This window comes from Gymnoscopelus microlampas (genome assembly GCF_963454915.1).
Source record: "Gymnoscopelus microlampas genome assembly, chromosome: 6".
Taxonomy (NCBI): domain Eukaryota; kingdom Metazoa; phylum Chordata; class Actinopteri; order Myctophiformes; family Myctophidae; genus Gymnoscopelus; species Gymnoscopelus microlampas.
Genome location: NC_139943.1, coordinates 33971769 through 33994641, shown reverse-complemented (window position 1 = coordinate 33994641; position 22873 = coordinate 33971769). Strand labels below are relative to the sequence as shown.

Below are 22873 nucleotides of genomic sequence, written 5' to 3'. Positions count from 1 at the left end.
TTCTACATGCAGTATTGATACTTTTACTTTTTTTGCCAGTGGAACTAGAGAAGTAACACCTTGGTTAAGCCTCTGAATATTGCCTACTCTTTACTGTAATCGGCTCCTGAATAAAATCAATGAGCAATTATTTTAGATTTCTTGACCACCTTTGGAGTTACATCATGACAAGGTAACTACACAACCAAAACCTCTACCAAAGTGGTCTTGCCCTTTAAGATTGATCCAGGCCCTATTCTGGACACTGTGGTACAGATGTCGAGACAAAAATAAAGGCCCACAGGGGGCATCAAATAGATCATGACAATATTCCTCATCGGTCTCCAATACATCTTCATGACCTGGTATTATCACCCCTTCTGAAAGCAGTCTGAGTGATGCCTTATTTAGTTGTGCGCCGGTGTCCTGCACCAAAAATAGCCAACCTTCAAGCTCCCAACAAATGCACTGGGACACGTTGTGAGCTTGTAGATCTGCCATTTCCGGTGAGGGACATGATGCGCAACTGAGCATTAATCAGGCTTTGACTCGCATGCCCTTTTTAGCTGATGATAAATCAGCACTTTGTAAACAAATAATCCTGTAAAGGCAATTTCCTCCAAAACTAATTCTCTTCTCCCCCTCCTCTTCCTACAGAGCCATATCCCTGGGGACGCACAATCTCCGCACTTACATACACACATCAGAGCACACACCGGCACCATGCATAAGTCGGAGCCTACAGTCTGTCGGCTGCAACCCAACATCATCTCGGTGCGCCTGTTCAAGAGGAAAGTGGGCGGCCTGGGCTTCCTGCTCAAACAGAGGGTGTCCAAGCCGCCCATCGTCGTGTCGGACCTGATCCGTGGCGGTGTAGCCGAGGAATGTGGCCTGGTGCAGGTGGGAGACATCGTCCTGGCCGTCAACAACAAGCCCCTGGTGGACCTGTCCTACGAGCGGGCGCTGGAGACCCTGAAGAACGTATCGACCGAGAGCCACGCCGTGTTGATCCTGATGAGGGATGCGGGTGGCCGCGGGGTGCTGGTCAACGGGGTGGAGGACAACAATGAGCTGCTGAGGAGCCTGTGTTTGACTTTCAGGGACCTTGGTGTGGGAAACGACACGCCTCCCCCGCAGGTGTTGGATAATGATGCCGGCGCAGGTGAGGAACCAAAGAAGGAACCCACGCCAACAGAGCACACCGATCCTCCTGCTGAGAACGACATGGTAGGAAACTAAATGATAAACTTTCTGTTTCTGGCAAGTAACTCTGGTTGAGAAGGCCATTTTATCACCTCAACAAGGGACTATTGTGCCTTGAGCTGCCTGGAGAAGTGCAGAATGTTCAGTCAGTCCTATCAGTCCTCGAGTTCTCTGACACCTTTGATGATCCATTCAGGATCAGAGAACAGGCTACCGTGCCAGACAGTTCCCGTTCCCGTCTCCTTCTCCCTACTGTTTCATTGTCGCTGAATAAGACTCAAGGAGACAGACAGACAAACCATCTGTTATAGTTTATTATTTTTTATGGCACTTTTTTATTTCTATGAAACCCTATGAACTCATATTTAAATGTACCTTCCATTTCCCTTTCTGTCACACTTTTCCCTTTTACTTGTGTGGTTATTGTCCACATATGGTTGCCTGAGTATTATGGCCCCTCTTTATGACACAATGGTCTTTGATCATATCTGCAAGCATAGTGGTTTGTAAAATTACTTTTAATCCACATGACACTGATTTTAATCTTGCTTCTATTTAATGCACTTTGTTTCCTCTTTGTTTCTTTTATAACCCCCCCCCATTACTGCATATTGAGAGCCTGCACAAACCCTATTTCACCCACTTTTACCAGTAAATATTATGTTACAATAAAGTTTGAGTTAGATGAGTAGATAAGGCCTCTACAATCCCCTTGTTGGAGCGACTCACTGTCACATGTCTCTGTTCCTCCCCGCAGCTTCCAGGTCACGGTCCAGAAATCAAAGGCCCAAAGTTCCTGATGGTCAAGAACTTGGAAACTGGCAACGTGTACAATGATAACCTCCACCAGAAGTGCACCGAGGTGAGATTATGCTACAAACTACAAAGCAACATTGTTACCGGGTGCATATCTTTCTATAGGTTGGGTGGCCTACCCATTCTGCATAATGAATACTTTTTACTTTTGGCACATATTTTGATGCCAAAACGTTTGTACTTTCACTCAAGTGAATTTTGATTAAAAGTACAAAACCTTTACTTATTAATTTTTTACAATGTTGTATTGATATTTTCACTTTTAAGTACTTTTTCCACCACTGCTCTCTATAAAAGAAAGAATAGTCATTGTGTGTATTGTGTGTAATGTATTTCTCTATGAAAGACAGAATAGGCACCTCTGTAATCTATGAAAGAAGGAATAGTCATCATGTGTAATGTGATGTCTATGAAAGAAGGAATAGTCATCATGTGTAATGTGATGTCTCTCTCCAGATGCCTGTATGCGCCAAGGAGGTGTGTTGGGGTTCAAAGATGATGCCCCAACGGCAAAGTTACTGTCTCCGCATGCGAACCCAAGACGAGGTGATCCCGCTGGCCACTGACTTCATAAACGAATACTTCACCTCCATTAAAAGGCAAGCACACAGCTTCATAGACCAATCTACCTCTCCATTAGCCCATTAAGACCTGAAGCCGATTCTACAAATGTTTTCTAAATCCCAACAGTATTCTGAAAAAACGTATGTTTCTATATCAGTGGCGCTCAAATTCTTTCATGTCAAGGACCCCCACAATTATATGTATTTGGCCGCCGACCCCCATCTCAAAATATTTGTTCCAGGGACCCCCAGAAGCAAAGATTTGAGTTCAAAAGGTTCGCTTTGATTTTCTATCACTTTGAATGACTTGTAACTGATTTTCTATGACTTCCATGGTGTGACTGTGCTGGGTTCAGGGCTGGCTCCAAGCCCCATGTGGAAAGACTGGAGGAGGTGATCAAGGAGATTGGGGATACGGGAACCTACCAACTGAAGAGCACTGAGCTCATTTATGGTGCCAAGCAAGCCTGGAGAAATTCTGCCCGCTGCATCGGGAGGATTCAGTGGTCCAAATTACAGGTGGGGCTACTGGTAACAGGCAGTGGTGTAAAGTAACTAGTCAATTTACTCAAGTATTGTACTTAAGTACAATTTTGAGGTACTTTTACTTTAATGGAGTATTTAAAATTACATCTCAGAGGCAAATATTGTACTTTTACTCCACTACAATTATTTGTAGACTTTAATTACTAGTAACTTTGCAGATATAAATGATTACATTATGAAACATACATTAACCACTTTAGCCTTATTTTATACCTAGGCTATTTGAAAATAGCTGATCTACAAGCTCACAACGTGTCGCATCGCGACACGTTGTGAGCTTGTAGATCTGCTATTTTCAAAAGTTTAGTACTTTAACTTTTGGTACTTTAAGTACATTTTGATACCAATACTTTTGTACTTTAACTCAAGAACATTCTGAATTCCGGATTTGTACTTCTAACGTAGTACTTCTACATTGCAGGATTGATACTTTTACTTAAGTAAAAAACTATGAGTACTTTTTCCACCACTGGTAACAGGAAGAGTGGGCACTAAGGAAGAGTGTTTTGTCCAAAATGTTGAAAAATTAAATATTTGGACAATATTTTTTACATAATGTAAAGTATTCATGATTAGAATATGCTTAAACATTCGACAACTAAGGTCTAATATTTCTACAATTGCTACACATTGCTACAAAACCTGTATATCCAGTCATTTTGGGCCATAAACAAGAAGTTGAATGATAAAATTAAGTCTGATAATGATGTACCGTGTATGTGTCACATCAAGTATATTTTACATTACTTCAGACCATTTTTCAAATATTGTATTATTTTGGACAAAATAGCCAATTTTACATCGAGGTGCCCACTCTTCTTGTTTCCAGGCTACTACACAAACTACAGTAGCCTACAATTCAACTGTGCGCTCCATCTGTGCTTGGTTGGTTGGTTGTAGTCATTCTAGAGATATTGGTCAAAAGCTACCGTACTGCGATCAACCATAGATTTAGAACAGTATAGAATGGCCAGTTCAAATAGCATGTGCTCTGCTTCTGTGTCAAAAAGCCAGAGGAGGTAACCAATCGTGCCTCTGTGGCACGTTTTTTTGTGTTACGGTGGATTGAATGGTATCTATAACAATGAGCGTTATCGGGTCCCCCAGCAATTAGGTGGCTGTGAACGTGGAAGTAGGGCACTTATACAACCTATACTCTGTATCTATTAAATCACTGTTATTTTTTGTGAAGCTGACTAAAGATTTCATGAATTCATAACGCTCTTTCTTTAAAATTAACTCGATGCTATCGTAGACTTTAGACTAGTGTTGTACACATCACATGGCTGAAGACCCAACACAGTCACACATAAAAATAAAATAAAAAGTTGAACCAATTCAGTTCATACCCAATGATATATTTCTGCCGTGTTTTAACCAGATTTGAGCTGCTCCAGAGTTTGTGCTTCATCATGACATTTGTTTTTCAGGTGTTTGACGCTAGGGACTGCACAACTCCTCATGAAATGTCCAACTACATCTGCAATCACGTCAAATATGCCACCAATAAAGGAAACATTAGGTGGGAATCCTTTAGTAATGCTTTATACATCCCCCTTTTTCCCATCTGTCATTCCATGTACAGTATCTCATCAACCCCTCTCTGTCACTACCCTCTCTCAACCCACTGTCCATCTGTCAGCGTGTGCACCGTCTCTTAGCGCTTTCTCTGACACTGTGTATTGCCTCTCCCATATGTCAGTCTCTTTGTGTACTAACCATTGTTCGCTGGCTTGGCAACACACCCCGCTAGCGAGCAGTCACGCTTGGCACACCCGCAGACAGTGTTGGCTCGCCCATCGGTGACACCTCACGTTTACACTACTGGCTGACATTACTGCACGTGATATCCCTGATATCTACAGTATGTTGATGAGGGCTACTGTGCTGTAGCTAGCACGTCTGTCACTACTTTTGCCAGGTTTGATTCGGTCAGTAGCATAGTATGTGAAAGTTGAAAAGATGTTTTGCAAAAACATTCTAAAGCTTAGAGCTTTGACAGCCATACTTGGTTCTGCCATAGATCTTTTTAATTTTTTACCGTAAGGGTCCGTTTGGCACACTCTCCTTTGCACACTGTCGGAGTTAAATTAACATTTTACAGTGTCTCGAGTCGAGCTAAGAGATTTCTAGAAGTTGTTTGGTGCTGCATGTCACCACTGCCCTCACACCAGCTGTTCTTTGTTTTTTTACGATCTGCATGCCATCAAACACGCTCAGATATGGTATGTCGGTTATCTATTTGCTCTGGTCCATAGCGCTAAGGAGAACGCTATGGACCAGAGCTACAGAGCTATTATTATCTCCGCCAGGCCGAAAGGCATGGCGAGAGAGTATGTTTTATTTTCTTTGCAATGTGAAAATCCCTAGCTAGCAAAAATCTAATCTACAGTAGTATATCATGTTCAGATATCAACATGCTAATGTGTGTGTGTGTGTGTGTGTGCAGGTCAGCTATTACCATATTTCCTCAGAGGACAGATGGTCTACATGACTTCCGGGTATGGAACGGTCAGCTAGTAAAGTACGCAGGCTACAAGTTGCCTGATGGAAAGATCATTGGAGATCCTGCCAGTGTAGAGTTCACTGAGGTAGGAATGATGGGTAGTTGCAGTGAAGTTGCAATAAAACATATTTTTGATCAATGTCGTCCGATCACTTCCCTTTTGGTCTCTGTCCTTAGCTCTGCATCCAGCAGGGATGGAAGCCCCCAATGGGGAAATTTGACGTCCTGCCCCTCCTTCTGCAAGCCAACGGGCAAGATCCGGAGATGTATGAGATCCCTCCAGAGGACATCCTGGAGGTGGACATCATACACCCCAGGTGAGTTTAAAGAATGTTCAAACATGTGCTTCACTCTTAAGCCATTAAGACCTGGAACACATCTGTGTCATTTTAAGATTTCTTTGGCTATTCAAAAATAGCAGATATACTGTACAAGCTCTATGAGCTTGTAAATCTGCTATTATGGCTTTTTTTTTTCTCCACTAGTCCTCATTATGCAGTGTCCTGACACTCAAACATGCACTGAATGAGCATCAGGACACTGCAAATGAGGATTAGTGGAACAAAAACTTTGGAGCTAGTAAAAGAGGCGATTTTCGTTGTTACACACTACTCCATTATGCCAGTGGGAGGGGTCTCCACAATGGACAACAGGGGCTTTTATGAAAAAAAAATCAACTGCCCCTGGTATGTTGGTGAGTGATTAGCGACACATCAAAGCAAACACCTAATATGACTGGATCTCTCCTTTAAGAAGGAACCTGACCATGCAGTGCTTAACCAAGCAGCACAATGTTAAAACAATTGTAAAACTCACAGGTAACCAGCGAAGGGCATTTATCTTAGTGTGTGTAAAAGGCCTGGCAGCAGCGTTTTGTATCAGTTGCAGTCTTTGTATAATTGCACTTGCTGATAAGTGAATAAAGTGCATTACAATAGTAAAATCTGGAGGAGCTAAAAGCATGGATGCCCTATTCTAGGTTTGCAGGGTAAGAAATGTATATTGTATATTCACTGAAGGAACACTCATAGATTGAACTTAATGCCTTTCACTGTTTTTATCTCTGGGCCTGGGAATTTGTGAGACAACACTGTATTGTATTGGATTAAGTTGCATGTCACAAAACCCTTTATTCAGGTACAGTATGTTGAATAAACGTTGTTTCCTTGCCCAGGTTTGAGTGGTTTAAGGAGCTGGGCCTGAAATGGTTCGTTCTACCAGCAGTGTCCAACATGATGCTGGATGTTGGGGGAATTCAGTTCACTGCCTGCCCCTTCAGCGGCTGGTACATGGGATCAGAGATTGGTGCGAGGGACTTCTGTGACAGCTCACGTTATAATATTTTGGAGGTAATGTTTGTGTATAACAATCATTCTCAAACTGTTTTGGCTTCAGTACCTCCTTTCCCTGATTTCTACTGTAAATCCAAATGCCCCCCTTTACCCATCTACAACATTTTGCTTAGCAATAGAAAACCACAGCTACAGTAGCACATGATGCTATGAATTAATAATAACCCTCTTTTGAAGAATATAACAGTACAACTAAGAAATTAATTGATTGAGTTGCAATTAGTGCCAGTAAGCCATGTAAGACCAAGGTACTCTTCATTTTCAAAGCCAATGTGTTCGACGTGCCGTGGATGGTATTTTTATGATTTTAACAACTCCACACATGAATGCCTTACACTAATCTAAATTTAGGACCCCCTCTAAAATGAGATGCTTCATCTCAAGGGGCTATCCTCTCAATAAATTCTGACCAAATCATATGCATTCTTATTATTCAAATCTTAAAAATGCAACTATTTTTACATCTTAACGAGTACAGAAGAGTAAAATTCTTTGGTTTTGGTTCCTCAACATTGTTGCAGCAATAGCAACAATTAAAGAAATACAGTAATAAAGAATAGCAACAATAGTAATCAAAATAATAAAGTATATACATTAGTCAGGGCACATGAGTCATAGCACACTAGACTACAGCATGTTAGCTACAGTAGGACACGCATTACAGTGTGCTCACATACTGTAAAGGATTTTAGAGCAATGCAGCATGACTTTGTGTTGGAGGCAATGTATTTTCATAACTGTGGCCAGTTCTGCTGTGAAAACAGCAGCACTGGCAAGAGTCAGGAGACCCAACACATTTGCATGTTGCATAGCCATAATTGCAAGGGGGAAATCTTTTATCTGGAGTTTGATGCTTTTCCTATTATTCTAATCACACCTAACACCTTCACCTCAAGTAGTGACAAATGCTACAAAGGCCTTAATGCAAACTATGATGGCCATCTCGCAACCCTCAGAATACTACAGAACATCATACTGTGTCATTGTCATATTACGTCTGCAATGAAATAATGCTGTCCTTACATTCCTTGCCATGTAGGAAGTAGGTATGAGGATGGGCTTGGACACCAGGAAGATCTCTTCCCTATGGAAGGACACAGCGCTGGTGGAGATCAACATTGCTGTTCTCTACAGTTTCCAGGTGGGCTCCTCTTCATTCAACTGATGAGATTTGAATGCGGTATTTGTAGCATTTATAGTGTAAACACAGGTGTCAGTATTATATTTGATCTTGTCATTCAGGCTCTGCTACTGTACATCTTACTCCCTGCTCAACATAATTAGAAGACAGCCATTTCAGAGCACGGAGATAAAGCCCCCACCCCCGTTACAGTTATATAACCCACAGAGGAGGCACGTAACCCACTCCAGTGTCTCTGCCTGAACTTTGCTCACCGGCTACGCATCATTTATGTCTTTGGTCAACATAACATTGCCTGATTCCCGTGGTGCAACACAGTACAAATACAGTTCAGAGGCGAATTCCAGCTAGTGGAGAACAATTTATAAATTCACAAGTTGACAAGTGTCAGCAGCACATACACATGCTCTCAGAATATAGAATACGTAACATTAGCCTCATAGCATAATTGCCTATGTCACTTTTTGGTCAAATTGACATTTTTGCCGAGCGCTACTCTCCTATCGCTGCTGCATCATTGTGACTTATTGCCTATGTCCTAAGCCAATCAGAACGCTTGTTACATTCCAAAATGACTTAAGCAGAAAGTGCTTTTAAGTAAACTTTTTTACTTGGGCTAAATTAGTTTTTGAATGTAACAAGAATTCTGATCTGTCTGAGAACATTGGCAATAAGGCAGAATGAATCAGCAGTGGTAGGAGAGTAGAGTTAGGCAGATAGAAATAAAGGCAGTAAACATGACTTAGGCAAGATGTGTTTTTTACTCATGATTGCCTAAGTCACCTTGATGACTTGGGCAGAAAGTGATTTTTTATTTGTTCCCTGAAAACGGAAAATGGTAAATGGAAAATGCTATGAGGCTAACGATACGTAACATACGTAACATTGGCAGATGTTCAGAAGAGGATGCATCCTCATCTACTGTTCCAAATGCTTATTCTGATTTTAACTTTTTTGCCATAGCTGTTTCTGATGTCCTACTTGCACTGACCTCTCTAGACCCAAAAAAGTCTCCCGGTCCTGATGGCCTTGACCCCTATTTGTTAAAAATAGCGGCGTCAGTTATAGCGGAACCGTTAACTGACATTTTCAACCTTTCTCTAGTATCTCAAAACATACCGGCTAAATGGAAGCAAGCGTATGTCTCACCCCTCCTCAAGGCTGGTGACCCCCTTGATGTAAACAATTATAGGCCAATTTCAAATCTTTCTGCCTTATCAAAGATTCTTGAAGCTCAGGTATCAGTGCAAGTAAAACACTTCTTGGAAGCGCATGTGATTTTAAATTCTATGCAATCTGGTTTTAGAGCAAAACATAGTACGGTCACGGCATGCCTAAATGTAATGGATGATATCAAGGATGCCTGGGAAGACAAACTTGTCTGCACTGCTCTATTTATTGACCTAACAAAGGCATTTGACACTGTCCATCACTCGATCTTGCTAAACAGACTCTCTAACATAGGTATGAGTCATAAGGTGACACATTGGTTTAAGAGCTACTTGGTTGGCCGAACACAATGCGTCAAAATGGGAGATATTGTGTCTGAGCCTGTAGCCATGGAAAAGGGAGTTCCCCAGGGCTCCATTTTAGGTCCCTTACTTTTTCTTATATACATAAACAACATTTGTAATCAATCACAGCACTCTAGGTATCATATGTATGCTGATGACACGGTTCTGTATACATGTGCGCCAACTATGGAATTGGCTGTAGCAAAGTTGTCTATTGATTTCATTGCCTTGCAGCAGGAATTACACAAAAGTAAACTGCTACTAAATGGAAAGAAAACTAAGGCCATCCTGTTTACGCCAGGTGCTTCTCCTGCCCCTTTAAGTATCACCACTCTGGATGGTACATCCATTGAGTGGGTGGATAATTATAAATATCTTGGGTTCTGGCTTGACAAGCATTTAAACTTCAAATTGCATGTAGATGCTCTGAGCAAGAAATTGAAATTTACTATAGGTTTCTTCTATAGATTGAAGGCATGCTTTGCCCGAGCTGCTCGCCAAAAACTGGTTGCAGGTCTGTTCTTGTCCCAGCTAGATTATGGTGATGCCATCTATAGGTTTGCTTGTCCTACTACATTGGCCAGTTTGGATCCTTTGTACCATTCGGCACTGAGATTTGTAACTCACTTACCCTTTAGGACTCATCATTGTACTGTGTATGCAGCAGTCGGCTGGTTCTCCTTACGTGCCCGTAGGCAGCAGCATTGGTACACTTTCATCTATAAGGCAATCTTGGGTGGAATTCTCCCCTCTTATATCTCCTCAAAATTCGAGGTGGTAAAGAATGGCCTCAATCTCAGATCTAATGCATGGATACGTTGTGTAGTACCGACTTTCTCATCTGAGGTGGGCAAAAAATGCCTTGCTTTTTATGGTCCATGGGCTTGGAATGACCTCCAAAAGAGTTTCAAACTTGCCACACTTATCTCTTTGCGAATGTTTAAAAGTTTCATTGTTGAGAAACTTGCTCATTCCTGTAATTGTTTGGATGTCTAAAAAAAAGAAGAAAAAAAAAGAAACACTATGTCATTGTACATGTGGGTAAAATTCTATGAATTGCTACATGTAATAATTTTGGATTAACTTGCTGGTAGGTTAACCGACTTGGTTGAGCTGAGTAATTAATTTAGTTTCACTAGGAGATTTGTTTTTAAGGTTCCTGGGAGTCATGGATGTATTAATATTATTGTTGTACTGATTTGTATGTTTGTTTTTGCAGAGATGTGAAATGTTTAATCTGCCCCTTGGCCAGTTCCCACTTGTAAAAGAGACTCTGTCTCAATGTGTTTTACTGGTTAAATAAAGGTTAAATAAAAAATAATCTCTTCTGATGAATCATTCAGCTGAGAGCTCTCTGACAGTCAACAATCATACATGACATCCCTGCTGCCCTCTGTCTCCAGATATCCAAAGTGACGATAGTAGACCACCACACAGCTGCGGAGACCTTCATGAAACACATGGACAATGAGCACAAGCTCCGGGGAGGCTGTCCTGCAGACTGGGTGTGGGTCGTGCCCCCCATGTCGGGGAGCATCACACCAGTGTTCGGCCAGGAGATGCTAAACTATCACCTTACTCCCTCCTTCGAGTACCAGGTGAGGGAATGCAAACAGACAGTATAGTCATGAGGGATGGATGATTTGTCATGCTACAGTACATGTACAGGGTGTTTTTTTCGTGTGCAGTACTAGATACCTAGTTAAGCTTCACACCAGTGTCTCTGTGCCTTCTCCTTATCTGAAACAGACAGATGCCTGGAAAGACTATGTGTGGAAGGCAGCGAACAACGGAACACCCACCAAAAAGAAAGCCATTGGATTTAAGAAACTGGCCAAGTAAGAATGCACTCTTTTAATAAGCCACGGCAAAAATATAAAAGTGTATTTATATCGGATGCAAAGTTTGATTTGTGTTTATTTACTTGCATGGTTTACATGATGTGAATACCAAGCCATTTCATTCCGTCATCAACCATGACCGAAATAACAAACTTTGGGCTCACCTGCACAAGTGCTGAAATCTTTGCCACTGAGCACACATTCTGTTCTGATTCTGATTCACACCTATTTATTCAGTGGAGAATTCAACTTTATGTCAACTGATTCACTGAATTGCTCTTACCTATAGAGCGTGCCAAAAAAACTGAAGGGGGCGTCAACAAGTGTCATTTGGTAACGGCGGACATCTTTGGGGGGTATAAACAGGTTGACTTAACATTGCCCCCCCCCCAAGTATGTCTGTAGCTACTGTGCCATCCATCCGCTACTTTTGACTTGATCTGCAGTGTCTGCTGAAATGAATCACATGACCGGGAGAAGCATCTGTGTCATTTTTAGATTTGACCTAAAAAGCATCATTTTACACTTTGGCTATTAAAAAATAGCAGATATACAAGCTCATAGCGCAATACCGAGTGCCACGCTATGAGCTTGTAGATCTGCTATTTTTGAGAAATCGTGAAAATGCGTGCAAATCTTTGAATATATATTTTTTGAAGCGAACATTTGTAACTCAAATCTTTGCTTCTGGGGGTCCCTTGAACAAAATATTTTAAAAAGATTGAGAACCACTGACATAGTAACATTAGTTTTTTCAAAAAAGCAGTTAGAATTTAGAAGACATTTGTAGAATCGGCTTCAGGTCTCAATGGGTTAAAGCCATGAAGCCAGACTTTTGCCAAGACTTTTGCCAAGACTTTTGGCCATGACCGGGGCGGTTGTGTTCGCTCTCACATTTCTAGTTCTTCAATGATGCAGTTTCTCATCAGTTTTTTCCCCTCACATTCATTCACTACAGGGGAGTTTTTCTTTGCTCGCTCATGCGGTAATTGTGGGGTTTATGTAAATTAAAGAGTATGGTTTAGGCCTGCTCTTTGTAAAGCGTCATCATGAGAGCTTTCGTTGTGATTTGGTGCTATATTAATAAAATTGACTTGACTTTAATCTATTTCTATACTTTTTTCCATCTATCATTCTATACTCCCCCCTCCTCTCTGTCTCTCTCTCCCCTTCTCTGCAGGGCTGTGCAGTTCGCAAACAGGTTATTTGGTAAAGCAATGGCCAAGAGAGTCAAGGCCTCCATATTGTATGCCACTGAGACGGGCAAGTCCCAAGACTACGCCAAAACCCTCTGTCAAATCTTCAATCACGCTTTTGACGCAAAGGTACCATTAGAATACTCAAGAGAGATGGGTAATGTCTACCTGTATTTGTGCTGTTGTCTGATGGGAAGGGGAGCAGTTGGATCTCGGTCTGGGCCCAGCCCCAGGGCCCAGACCTGGTCCTGAATCCGACATGGCCCAGCAAGTAGAACGAATAAAGGGCAGAGAGGAAGCAAATAAGGCTTTTGTCACATTTTCTTCTGCTCACATGCATGAAAGTGCGGGGCGTCTGAATTGAGATTCATCCAGCCAGGCATTGAGCTGTAGTTTAAGATGAGATCTGAAAGCACCCCTGGCGGTGTAAATGACTTTGGACGAAGAATAATAACATGAGTAGCTCTCTCAATCATGTAGTGTTTTGGCTCCAGGACATTTTGCTTCATTTTCCTTGTTCCCAATGTGATCAATCATGCAACAAGCGATTGTGTTGCATGCATGAGTGTGTACGCGTGTGTGTGGTTCTGGTTCAGGGACAGATGAGAATGCCTGGGGCCATTCCTGCTTGTCATGTAGATGAGGATAGTTGTCTCTTCACACTGATTGTGTGGCACACTGACATTATAGTGCTGAGTGCTAATTAATTATATGGAAGCAGCGAGTACATTATCAACTTGTTGCCTGGGCAGAGTGTTCATTACAGCATTGTGCGGTGGCCTTCAACGAAGACCCCCTGCAACAAAGTGTTGCAGATTCAACTTTTTCATAGATTTCATAGATAGCTTCATAGACTTGTTTGACAGCACTGTCAATGTGTAGCGTTGTGTTTGATTCATGTTAATGTGTATTTTCAGACAGTCAACCATTTAAACCCTCAATACTTAGAAAACTTGTACTTTGTCAGCTTTTCCCCCCTACACCAAACCTAGCCTTTGCAGAAAATAGCCGTTTTGTTGATTATCATATTATATTCATGTGTTATCTTTGAGGGACCCTACAACCCTTTTTTTCTGCAATTACATTTTTTCTAAGAGCTTTTTTCTTCTTCTGTTGTCTGCAGGTAATGTCCATGGAAGAATATGACATGGTGCACCTGGAGCATGAGACATTGGTGTTAGTGGTGACCAGTACCTTTGGCAACGGAGATCCACCAGAAAATGGAGAGGTGTGTGTGTGTGTGTGTGTGTGTGTGTGTGTGTGTGTGTGTGTTTTATTTTTTACTTGAGTATTTGTATTTTGGATACATCACTGTAGCCTATTTCAAAGACAAATATTGTACTTTTGACTCAATTCTAATTCTAGGAAGGATAACATCTAGCATAACATTTGACTGTACGACCTGCACTGTTAACAAGCATGTTAATAAAGCTTTGTCCACCACTGAATATTTGCATGCATGTTTAACAAACCACACCAACATACCTCAGGATTCATACAACACATTGATTATGCATATGTATCAAAAACAACCTGTCGTTTGCATCTTTGTAGAAATTTGGAGCTGGCTTGATGGAGCTGAGCTGCCCAACACTTGACACAGAAGAAGTGAAGTGAGTTGAACTGTGTGGGCAGTAGTTGGCATGTGGAGTTTCAAGCTTTCAGTTCAGTTTCCAACCTCTTGTTTCTGTGTTTCCACCTGTCTTCTAGGTCCTACAAGGTGCGTTTCAACAGTGTCTCCTCCCACTCGGACCCTCGAAAGTCCTCCAGTGACGAGGCAGGTATGTTCGGAAGTACCGGACCCTTCGCCAATGTCAGGTAATCAAAACAGAAATCATGCATGGACCTCAATAGGTCATAGGTTGACTCATAGGTTTGGTATATTTGTAGTGCGCACCGCATCGCACCACTCTCAGAGTGTGATTCCATGTCCTAGATTTCTCTAGGACATGGAATTATCTCAGAAAAAAACACACCTCTAACCCACAATCCCAATTTTAACCATTTAATGACCCTAAAACAGTTCTGTTGGAATTAAAACCTTCTTCAACATTCAAACTGTGTAAATATGGAAAAAAAACGAAAATCACAAAAAAAATAAAAGATTGCACTGTTTAAAAAGGGCCGACTTGAGGGCCATTTCTCTAGCCCCAGTCACCACTGATCTTCACTCTTTCTTCCTCTTTGTAGGTACTCAGTGTTTGGCCTTGGCTCTAGGGCCTATCCACACTTCTGTGCCTTTGCCCACACTGTTGACACTCTGTTTGAAGAACTGGGGGGCGAGCGCATCCTAAAAATGGGAGAGGGGGACGAGCTGTCTGGCCAGGAGGAGTCCTTCAGAACCTGGGCCAAGAACGTTTTTAAGGTCGGTGCCTTACACACAGTCGCCCTTTGGGCTTCAGGTCTTTATGCTGATTACGGTCGTGGGGAAGTTCTGTGTTTTTACACATATTTTTTTACAGTGCACTCATCTTTTGGCTTACTTTTGTTGCATGTCAAAGGCGGCCTGTGAGGTGTTCTGTGTCGGAGACGTGAACATGGACCAAGCAAACAACTCCTTGATCGTCAATGACCGCAGCTGGAAGAAGAGCAAGTACCGCCTGACCTACGTCAAAGAGGCCCCGGTGCTCACGGAAGGTACTCACTGGCCCAGTGATGACAAAACCACTATACACCATTGATTACTCGATTTTCAGGCAAAGAAATCTTGAGGTTAGAATACAAGGCTTAATGTGATAACTGTGAATGTGACTGCCAACAGCATTGTACGCAATTCACAAGAAGAAGGTGTACGGCGCCAAGATGGTGGAATCTCTAAATTTGCAAAGTCCTAAATCTGAGTAAGTTTATGGTTTCATGGGACTGGGATTTAAACATTTTCATGATGTGAAAACAAAAGAAGAAATTGAGTTGGTTACGCTAAACAGCAAATTGTGAAACATTATTTATCAAATAGCGCATTATAGCAATCTGGAAGGGACTGAAAATGGTGTGTCACTATTCACCCCTCTACTCTTTCACAGTCGTACCACTGCGTTTATTCGGCTCAACACAAATAACCACGAGGGCCTGAAATACCTGCCCGGTGACCATGTGGGCGTCTTCGCTAGCAACCAAGTGGACCTGGTGACAGCTCTCATAAAGAAGCTGGAGGATGGTCCACCCGCTGATCAAATCTTCCAATTGGAGTTCGTGGAGGAGAGGAACACTGCCTCGGGTGGGTAATGTGTCTGTTTGGCAGTGGTGTAAAGTAACTAAGTAGGCTACATGTGCTACTTAAGTACAGATTTTCTTTTTCAGTTCCATTGTCAGAGTCACAGACTTGTAACGGTCAATTTAGAACCCCTAAAGGAACCCAGAGAGTCCCTGGAATCCACTTTGAGAACCACTGGTGTAATAAACTACCTTCATGTTCTTCTGTCACTACAGGTACGATCAGTAACTGGTCACCGGAAAGTCGTATCCCTGCCTGCACCATATTCCAAGCCTTCAAGGACTTCCTGGACATCACCTCCCCGCCCAGCCCTGTGCTGCTGCAGCAGTTTGCTAACCTGGCAACCGATGAGAAACAAAAGGAGAAACTAGAGCTCCTCAGTAAGGTAATTCATTTAGCATTCAGCTCAATCATTAGCGCTCCTTCTCCGTGCTCTCTCGTGGGCCATGCTCTTGTGTTGAACTTGCTGCAAGTTTTGAAAATAGGCAAATTGTTTGGTTTAGCTTTTTTTGTGAGGAAAAAGTTGTTTATTCTGTTGTATTCTGCTGGCAATTTGTTCAACAATTTGTTCAACATTACTACACTACAATTATTTGAAAACTTCAGTTACTAGTTGCTTTTAAGATTTTGATAAAACATACATTAACCACTTTAGCCCTATTTTATACCTGGGCTATTTGAAAATAGCCGATATACAAGCACACAACGCGTCGCATCGCGACACGTTGTGAGCTTGTATTTTCAAATATTTTAGTACTTTTACTTTTGGTACTTTAAGTACATTTTGATGCCAATACTTTTGTACTTTTACTCAAGTAAATTTAGAATTCTGGACTTTTACTTAACACGTAACAAAGTATTTTCTATATTGCAGTATTGGTACTTTTACTTAAGTAAAGAAGTTGAGTACTTTTTCCACCACTACCTGTGAGACCAAGTGACACCTCTGCAATCCCCCTTCCTCCTTGACCCCCCCAGGGCCTGCAGGAGTATGAGCAGTGGAAGTGGTACAACAACTCCACGTTGGTGGAGGTGCTGGAGGAGTTCCCGTCCATTCAGATGCCAACCACCCTGCTGCTCACTCAGCTGCCTCTGCTGCAGCCTCGCTACTACTCCATCAGCTCCTCACTGGACGCGCATCCCAATGAGGTCCACCTCACCGTGGCCGTGGTCTCCTACCGAACCCGAGGTACTATACCGTACGCACTGCCTCAATGCTGGAGCTATAGGGCTGTCGACGATCGTGACGTTTTACTGGACGATGAATTGTCATACAAATACACAGATGTAACATCATGCAACCCACAGAATCATACATTTAACTTAGATGGCACACCACTGGAGGAGGCTGGGGAGGTGGAGGGAGTTTTATAACAGCTGACAGCTGCAGGAACGCTCGATTTCTGTTTGGCTTTGTAAACAAAAATTGCACAGGCCAGATATGACAAATAACTTCAATATTCAAAGAAATGACTGACAATGATCGATACTAATAATCAAAATAAATAATGTAGGCCTACTATGCAAAATAGCCGATCTACAAGCTGTAGTGAGCTTGTAGATCTGCTATTTCCACTATTTTTGAAAATATTGGAAAGAGTATGAACTTTTTCAACTTGAAACGATTATGACGATTTTGCAAAAAATAGCGATTAGGCGATTATGTAATAATTATGACAGGCTTACCTGGGGCTCCGTGATCCATTCAAGAGTCACTCGAATACAAGCACTCTCCTCCTTCTGATTTAAAGTGCTACTTAGGTAAAATTCCTTTTACTGTGACTGATTGACAGGGGATGCTAGGTGTTCCCATTAAAGAAGTTTGCTTGCTCTCTTGCTCTTTTTCAAGGCCTTGAGGAGCAATTAATTCTGTTTGTCTGGCCTCCCTGTCAGGTTCCTACAGGGAGGCCTCAAATGGCTGTATTCTTGACATTCCATTAGCAAGACAATTAAGCTCGAGCACGGCCGATGGCATAGAGCAGAGTTTTTAAAATATAATTTAAATTTAAATCATGAGTGATTGATTATTATGATTTTTTTGCTGGCAGACAGGGTACCTCGTACCCGCACAGTGGTTCTTTTGATGTCACTGCTTGAAAGTCGCCACTGATGACTGAAAAAGTCAATTGAGTCAGCCTGTCTGAGGAAATATTCTGGTGGTTCAGAGGACTTATAGGCTTGAAAGTTATTTTGGCAACACCAGTCTAATCCATAGGGCCAACATGAGACCTGAAATTGGAACTACAGTATCTGGGGAATATCTATTGACTGTGTTTTGCCAGCAGGATTTGGTCCAATATATATTATATATATATATTTGTTTTTATCTCCAAAACACTGTGCTGTATGTACATACCACTTTGTTCTAAATGGTGTTTTCTATGCTGGCTCTCTCTCAAATGTTTACGTTAGCACATACAGTACGGTTTGACAAGGCTTTCACATCTACAGCATACATCTAATAGGTTGTACTTAAAAGCTTCCAAGCCCTTAGACTACCAAGCAGTGAGCAAACATCACCAGCTGCAACTCACTGCAACTAAAATTTGTCTTCATTTCCCCCTCTTTCCTCTTATTAGATATGCGTGCATGCCCATGAGTGTGCACTGATGACTATAAGTAGTTGATTTACAGTTATTTCCTCTATAGCGCAGATACATTGAACATTGCATTGTGGGTAGTCTACCTGTGTTCCAGGGTGTCCCCAGCAAAATTGGTTTAACCAGTTTAACCCGCATCGGCTATTTGAAAATAGCCCATCTACAAGCTCACAACGTGTGTGACGCGTTGTGAACTTGTAGATCTGCTATTTTCAAAACAATCTTGAGAAAATGTGGACATGTACCTATATTTCTGGTCCATGACCAAATATATCATTTCGTAAGCATGTCAAAAAGTTTGAGAACCACTCATTTAAAGGGTGCAAATGGGAGGAGTCAGGAAGTCTAAATATCCCGTTTGATAACTGTCATTCAGATGGAGAGGGTCCCGAACACCATGGAGTGTGTTCATCCTGGCTCAACAGAATAAAGAAGGACGAGATGGTGCCGTGTTTCGTCAGAGGGTAAACTTGTTTCTCTTAAGAATATATCCAACAATATATTTTGTGCTGTATTGTGTGGTTTGTCATTATGTGATTAATTAATTTCCTATTTCAGTCAGTTCTGTTAATTAAACCGATTAATTTTATTCATTAGCATCATCAATAATTGAAGGTTTATTTGGTTAAAGTCAGTTATGTTGATTCTTCTAGGGCGACGTCGTTCCATCTTCCCAAGGAGAACAAGTCCCCCTGCTTCCTGATTGGGCCAGGAACAGGCATCGCTCCCTTCAGAAGCTTCTGGCAACAGAAACTCTTTGAGCGCGAAATGGGTTGGTCTGATGCACTTTCAGAGACTAGTCCTACCTATTGTCACCTCACAGAGAGGTTCATGTGAAATCCACATCGTAAAATGATTTTAACACTATGCATGATGTGGTTGATTAAAATCATACCCGAGATGAAGTGCAAAGTGCTGCTACAGTGTGCATAATTGTGTAACAATAGTATTCTGATTAAATCTGAGGCACAATCTCAGGCCATAGTTAAACAAGACACTGTAAGTTAACTCATTGTTGCTGTACCATTCAGCAAAGTAAAGTCAAGGTATGTCCCCTCCCCAGGGATTGAGACGAGTCCCCTGTATCTGGTGTTTGGCTGCCGCCAGTCTGAGACGGACCACATCTACAAGGACGAGACCGTTGATGCCTTGAACAAGAAGGTGTTCAAGGGACTCTATACAGCCTACTCAAGAGAGCCCAGCATGCCAAAGGTACCACAACAAATTCAACGGATGATTGCGTTTGTCACAGATCTTTAGAATACTCTAAATGCTACAGAACATACTCGTATGAACAGGACACAGCATCCCCACATACAGTAGATATGAGTTAGTCAAGTGTTGATATTCCTTATCTTTTTCCATTTAATGGCCTCATCTCTTTTTAACTGTGTGGTGCCAGGTGCCAAAGACAAAATGCAGATGTTCAGCTCAAAAGTGAACAGCTCCACGCAAGGCGCAATTTCACTTCACTGTGTTTGATTCTCACTCTTTGTCCCCCACTCCCCCTCATCTTTCTTGCCTTGTCTGTCATCTCCTCTCCTTTCTCTTTGCTCACGCTTAATGCCCATGCACTCTGTCTCGCTCACTGTTACCTCCGTCAGAAATATGTCCAGGACGTGCTGCGCGAGCAGCTGTCAGAGAGGATGTACCACTGCCTGAGGGACGAGGGGGGACACATCTACGTGTGCGGGGACGTGACCATGGCGGATGACGTCCTGAAGACGATCCAGCAGATCATCAAGGTGCAGGGTAACATAAGCCTGGAGGACGCCAGCTTCTTCATGAACAAACTCAGAGTAAGGCTTGAATTACTCGATTGCACAATGATGTATCATGTAGGCATGAAAGATGTCCACCATATGCTGGCTGCCGTCACTGTCAACACATTATCACCCACTGGCTTCTCTACGTCAATGAGGGAAGAGAATGGGGGGTCCACACTTAACCAAGCACTTAGCCAAGCACTTCAATACACTACCGGCTTGTCAATTTGGTACATTGGTACTTTTTTTTGTTTTTGTGGAAGGAAAGAGTTAGAGGAAAGGGCAGAAGTTCTATATTCACACTGAACACACAAATATGATTGTAAGCTATTTGTGCACTGCTGACATTATTATAGTGCATGACATCATATGTCTGTATCCGTGCGGATATTTTAAGGTGAAAGGAAGAATAAATAAGAAGAATAAATACAAACATCTGAGGTTATGAACATTTATTTGTATTTTTTACAGTCAAAGCAAGTCAGAATCATAATATACAATGGTAGTCTGAAACAATTGAATTGTAATTTGAAAACGAATGTGTTTTTTTACCTAGTTCTTACCTAGTTTTACCTAGTTCAAAGCAACCATGTCATTCACCTTTCCTCCCTCTCTGCACCTCCACCTCCCACCACCAGGATGATGGACGCTACCATGAGGACATATTCGGTGTCACGCTGCGCACAAATGAGGTCACCAACCGACTGCGTTCTGAATCCATTGCCAACATTGAGGAGAGCAGCAAAAAAGACTCTAAAGACTCGGACGAGTGAGTGCTTTCTGCCATTGCTTTGTCTTCAGTGTGTTCTGCAGCTCCAGTATTTTCTACGTTTATTTGTTTATTATTTTTGTTAAGCTCTACACTGAAGGAAGGACCTGTAGTGTTGGAAACACAGATAAGACGTCACCCATGGTTTCAACCCCAAAAAATGCAGACATGTGTAACCATAGAATTAGAGAGCCTGCAGTGCTAAGAATCAGGATTAGAGTCAAAGCGAGCGACTGCCTTCTTTTTCTGTGCTTGTTTTATGGGCTCAAATTAATGCCAATATTATTTTGTACTTGTAAAAATAACTTGTATTTGTGAACAAATTTTACATTTGTAAAAAAAAAGATTTGTATTCGTAAATACAAGATTTGTATTCATAAATAAAAGATTTGTCTTTAAAAAAAAAAAAAGATTTGCTGTATATTTTTTTGGGGTGTTTATAACATTGTGTTAAACATGTTGTAATTGTTGAATTGCATTCTCAATGAACATTGTGACCAGAAAAAATAACAGTTTGCTCGCGTGCAGATCGGTTGTACAGATGCTCAAACTTTATTTTTGGCATTCTGCACTTCCGGGGTCTGAGAGCCAATCACGTGAGGCCTTTCCCACTACCCAATCATAAAGCTCCATAGGTCTCCATGTCAACATGGCAAACAGGGTTGCCATGTTGGTTCGGTGAAAATGATTTAGGCCCATTTAAGCCCATTCATCTTCAAACTCCACCTTAGACTTATTTTTAAAACACGTCCATGAAACTCTTGTCAGATATAATCCTTCTAATGCGTGAGGGGGCCGTCATTTTTCGAGAACTTATTTCATGTTAGAGTTCTCACCCCGCAGTGACGATATCTTCAGATGTGCATTTGGATCAAAGTGTTTACCATAAACTGCAACTAAAAGTTGTTTTTCCCCTGTATGTACCATAAACTTCAACTAAAGGTTTTCCCCCCTGTATGTACCATACACTGCAACTAAAGGTTTTTTCCCCCTGTATGCACCATAAACTGCAACTAAAGGTTTTTTCCCCCTGTATGTATCATAAATTGCAACTAAAGGTTTTTTCCAATGTATGTACCATAAAGTGCAACTGAAGGGATTTTCGCCCCTGTATGTACCATAAACTTCAACTAAAGTTTTTTTTCCCCCTGTATGTACCATAACCTGCAACTAAAGGGTTTTCCCCCCTGTATGAGTCCTCATGTGTTGTTTAACATGACCCATCCGACCAAAGCCTTTGCTCAAAGAAAAGGACTTTACCCCTGTACGGGTCTTTGCGTGTTTTCTTAGATTACTCAAATCACTAAAGTCTTTGCTACAAACTGAACACGTGTATGGCTTTTCTCCTGTATGAGACCTCATGTGTAGTTTTACATGACACATCTGACTGAAGCCCTTGCTACAAACTTTACAAGTAAATGGCTTTTCCCCTGTATGAGTCCTCATGTGTATTTTTAAATGACTTTTGTCACCAAAGCCTTTGCTACAAACTGAACAAGTAAAGGACTTTTCCCCTGTATGGGTCTTTGTGTGTTTTCTTAGATTACTCAAATCACTAAAGTCTTTGCTACAAACTGTACAAGTGTATGGCTTTTCTCCTGTATGAAACCTCATGTGTTGTTTTACATGACCCATCCGACTAAAGCCTTTGCTACAAACTTTACAAGTAAATGACTTTACTCCTGTATGAGTCATCATGTGCGCCTTAAGATTTCCCTTGCCATTAAACATTTTGCAACAGACTGGACTAAAACCTAAACTAAAACCTTTCTTCCCTGTGTGAGTCCGCATGGAGTGAGTTTCTTTCGATGATCTCAGGTCCTGGGACAGCTTGTCCCTCAAAGACAATATATGTCCTTCCACGTGT

The 22873-nt window shown here is 41.7% G+C and overlaps 1 protein-coding gene across 1 annotated transcript; it reads left to right on the top strand.

Moving 5' to 3' along the window:
* Positions 1-2556: 2556 nt before the first annotated feature.
* Positions 2557-21010, top strand: LOC311047490 (nitric oxide synthase 1-like; the record flags this gene model as incomplete). The annotated part of the gene is made up of 24 exons (XM_084060221.1): positions 2557-2597; positions 2918-3080; positions 4538-4629; positions 5557-5698; positions 5791-5930; positions 6788-6962; positions 8005-8106; positions 11024-11218; positions 11370-11458; positions 12642-12786; positions 13781-13885; positions 14212-14270; positions 14368-14475; positions 14848-15022; positions 15159-15294; positions 15419-15497; positions 15681-15874; positions 16087-16256; positions 16850-17060; positions 18848-18935; positions 19125-19243; positions 19535-19683; positions 20076-20270; positions 20876-21010. Exons 3-24 carry the CDS (start codon positions 4574-4576, stop codon positions 21008-21010), a joined length of 2967 nt encoding a protein of 988 aa, XP_083916347.1. The 5' UTR covers positions 2557-2597; positions 2918-3080; positions 4538-4573.
* Between the last annotated feature and the right edge of the window lie 1863 nt (positions 21011-22873).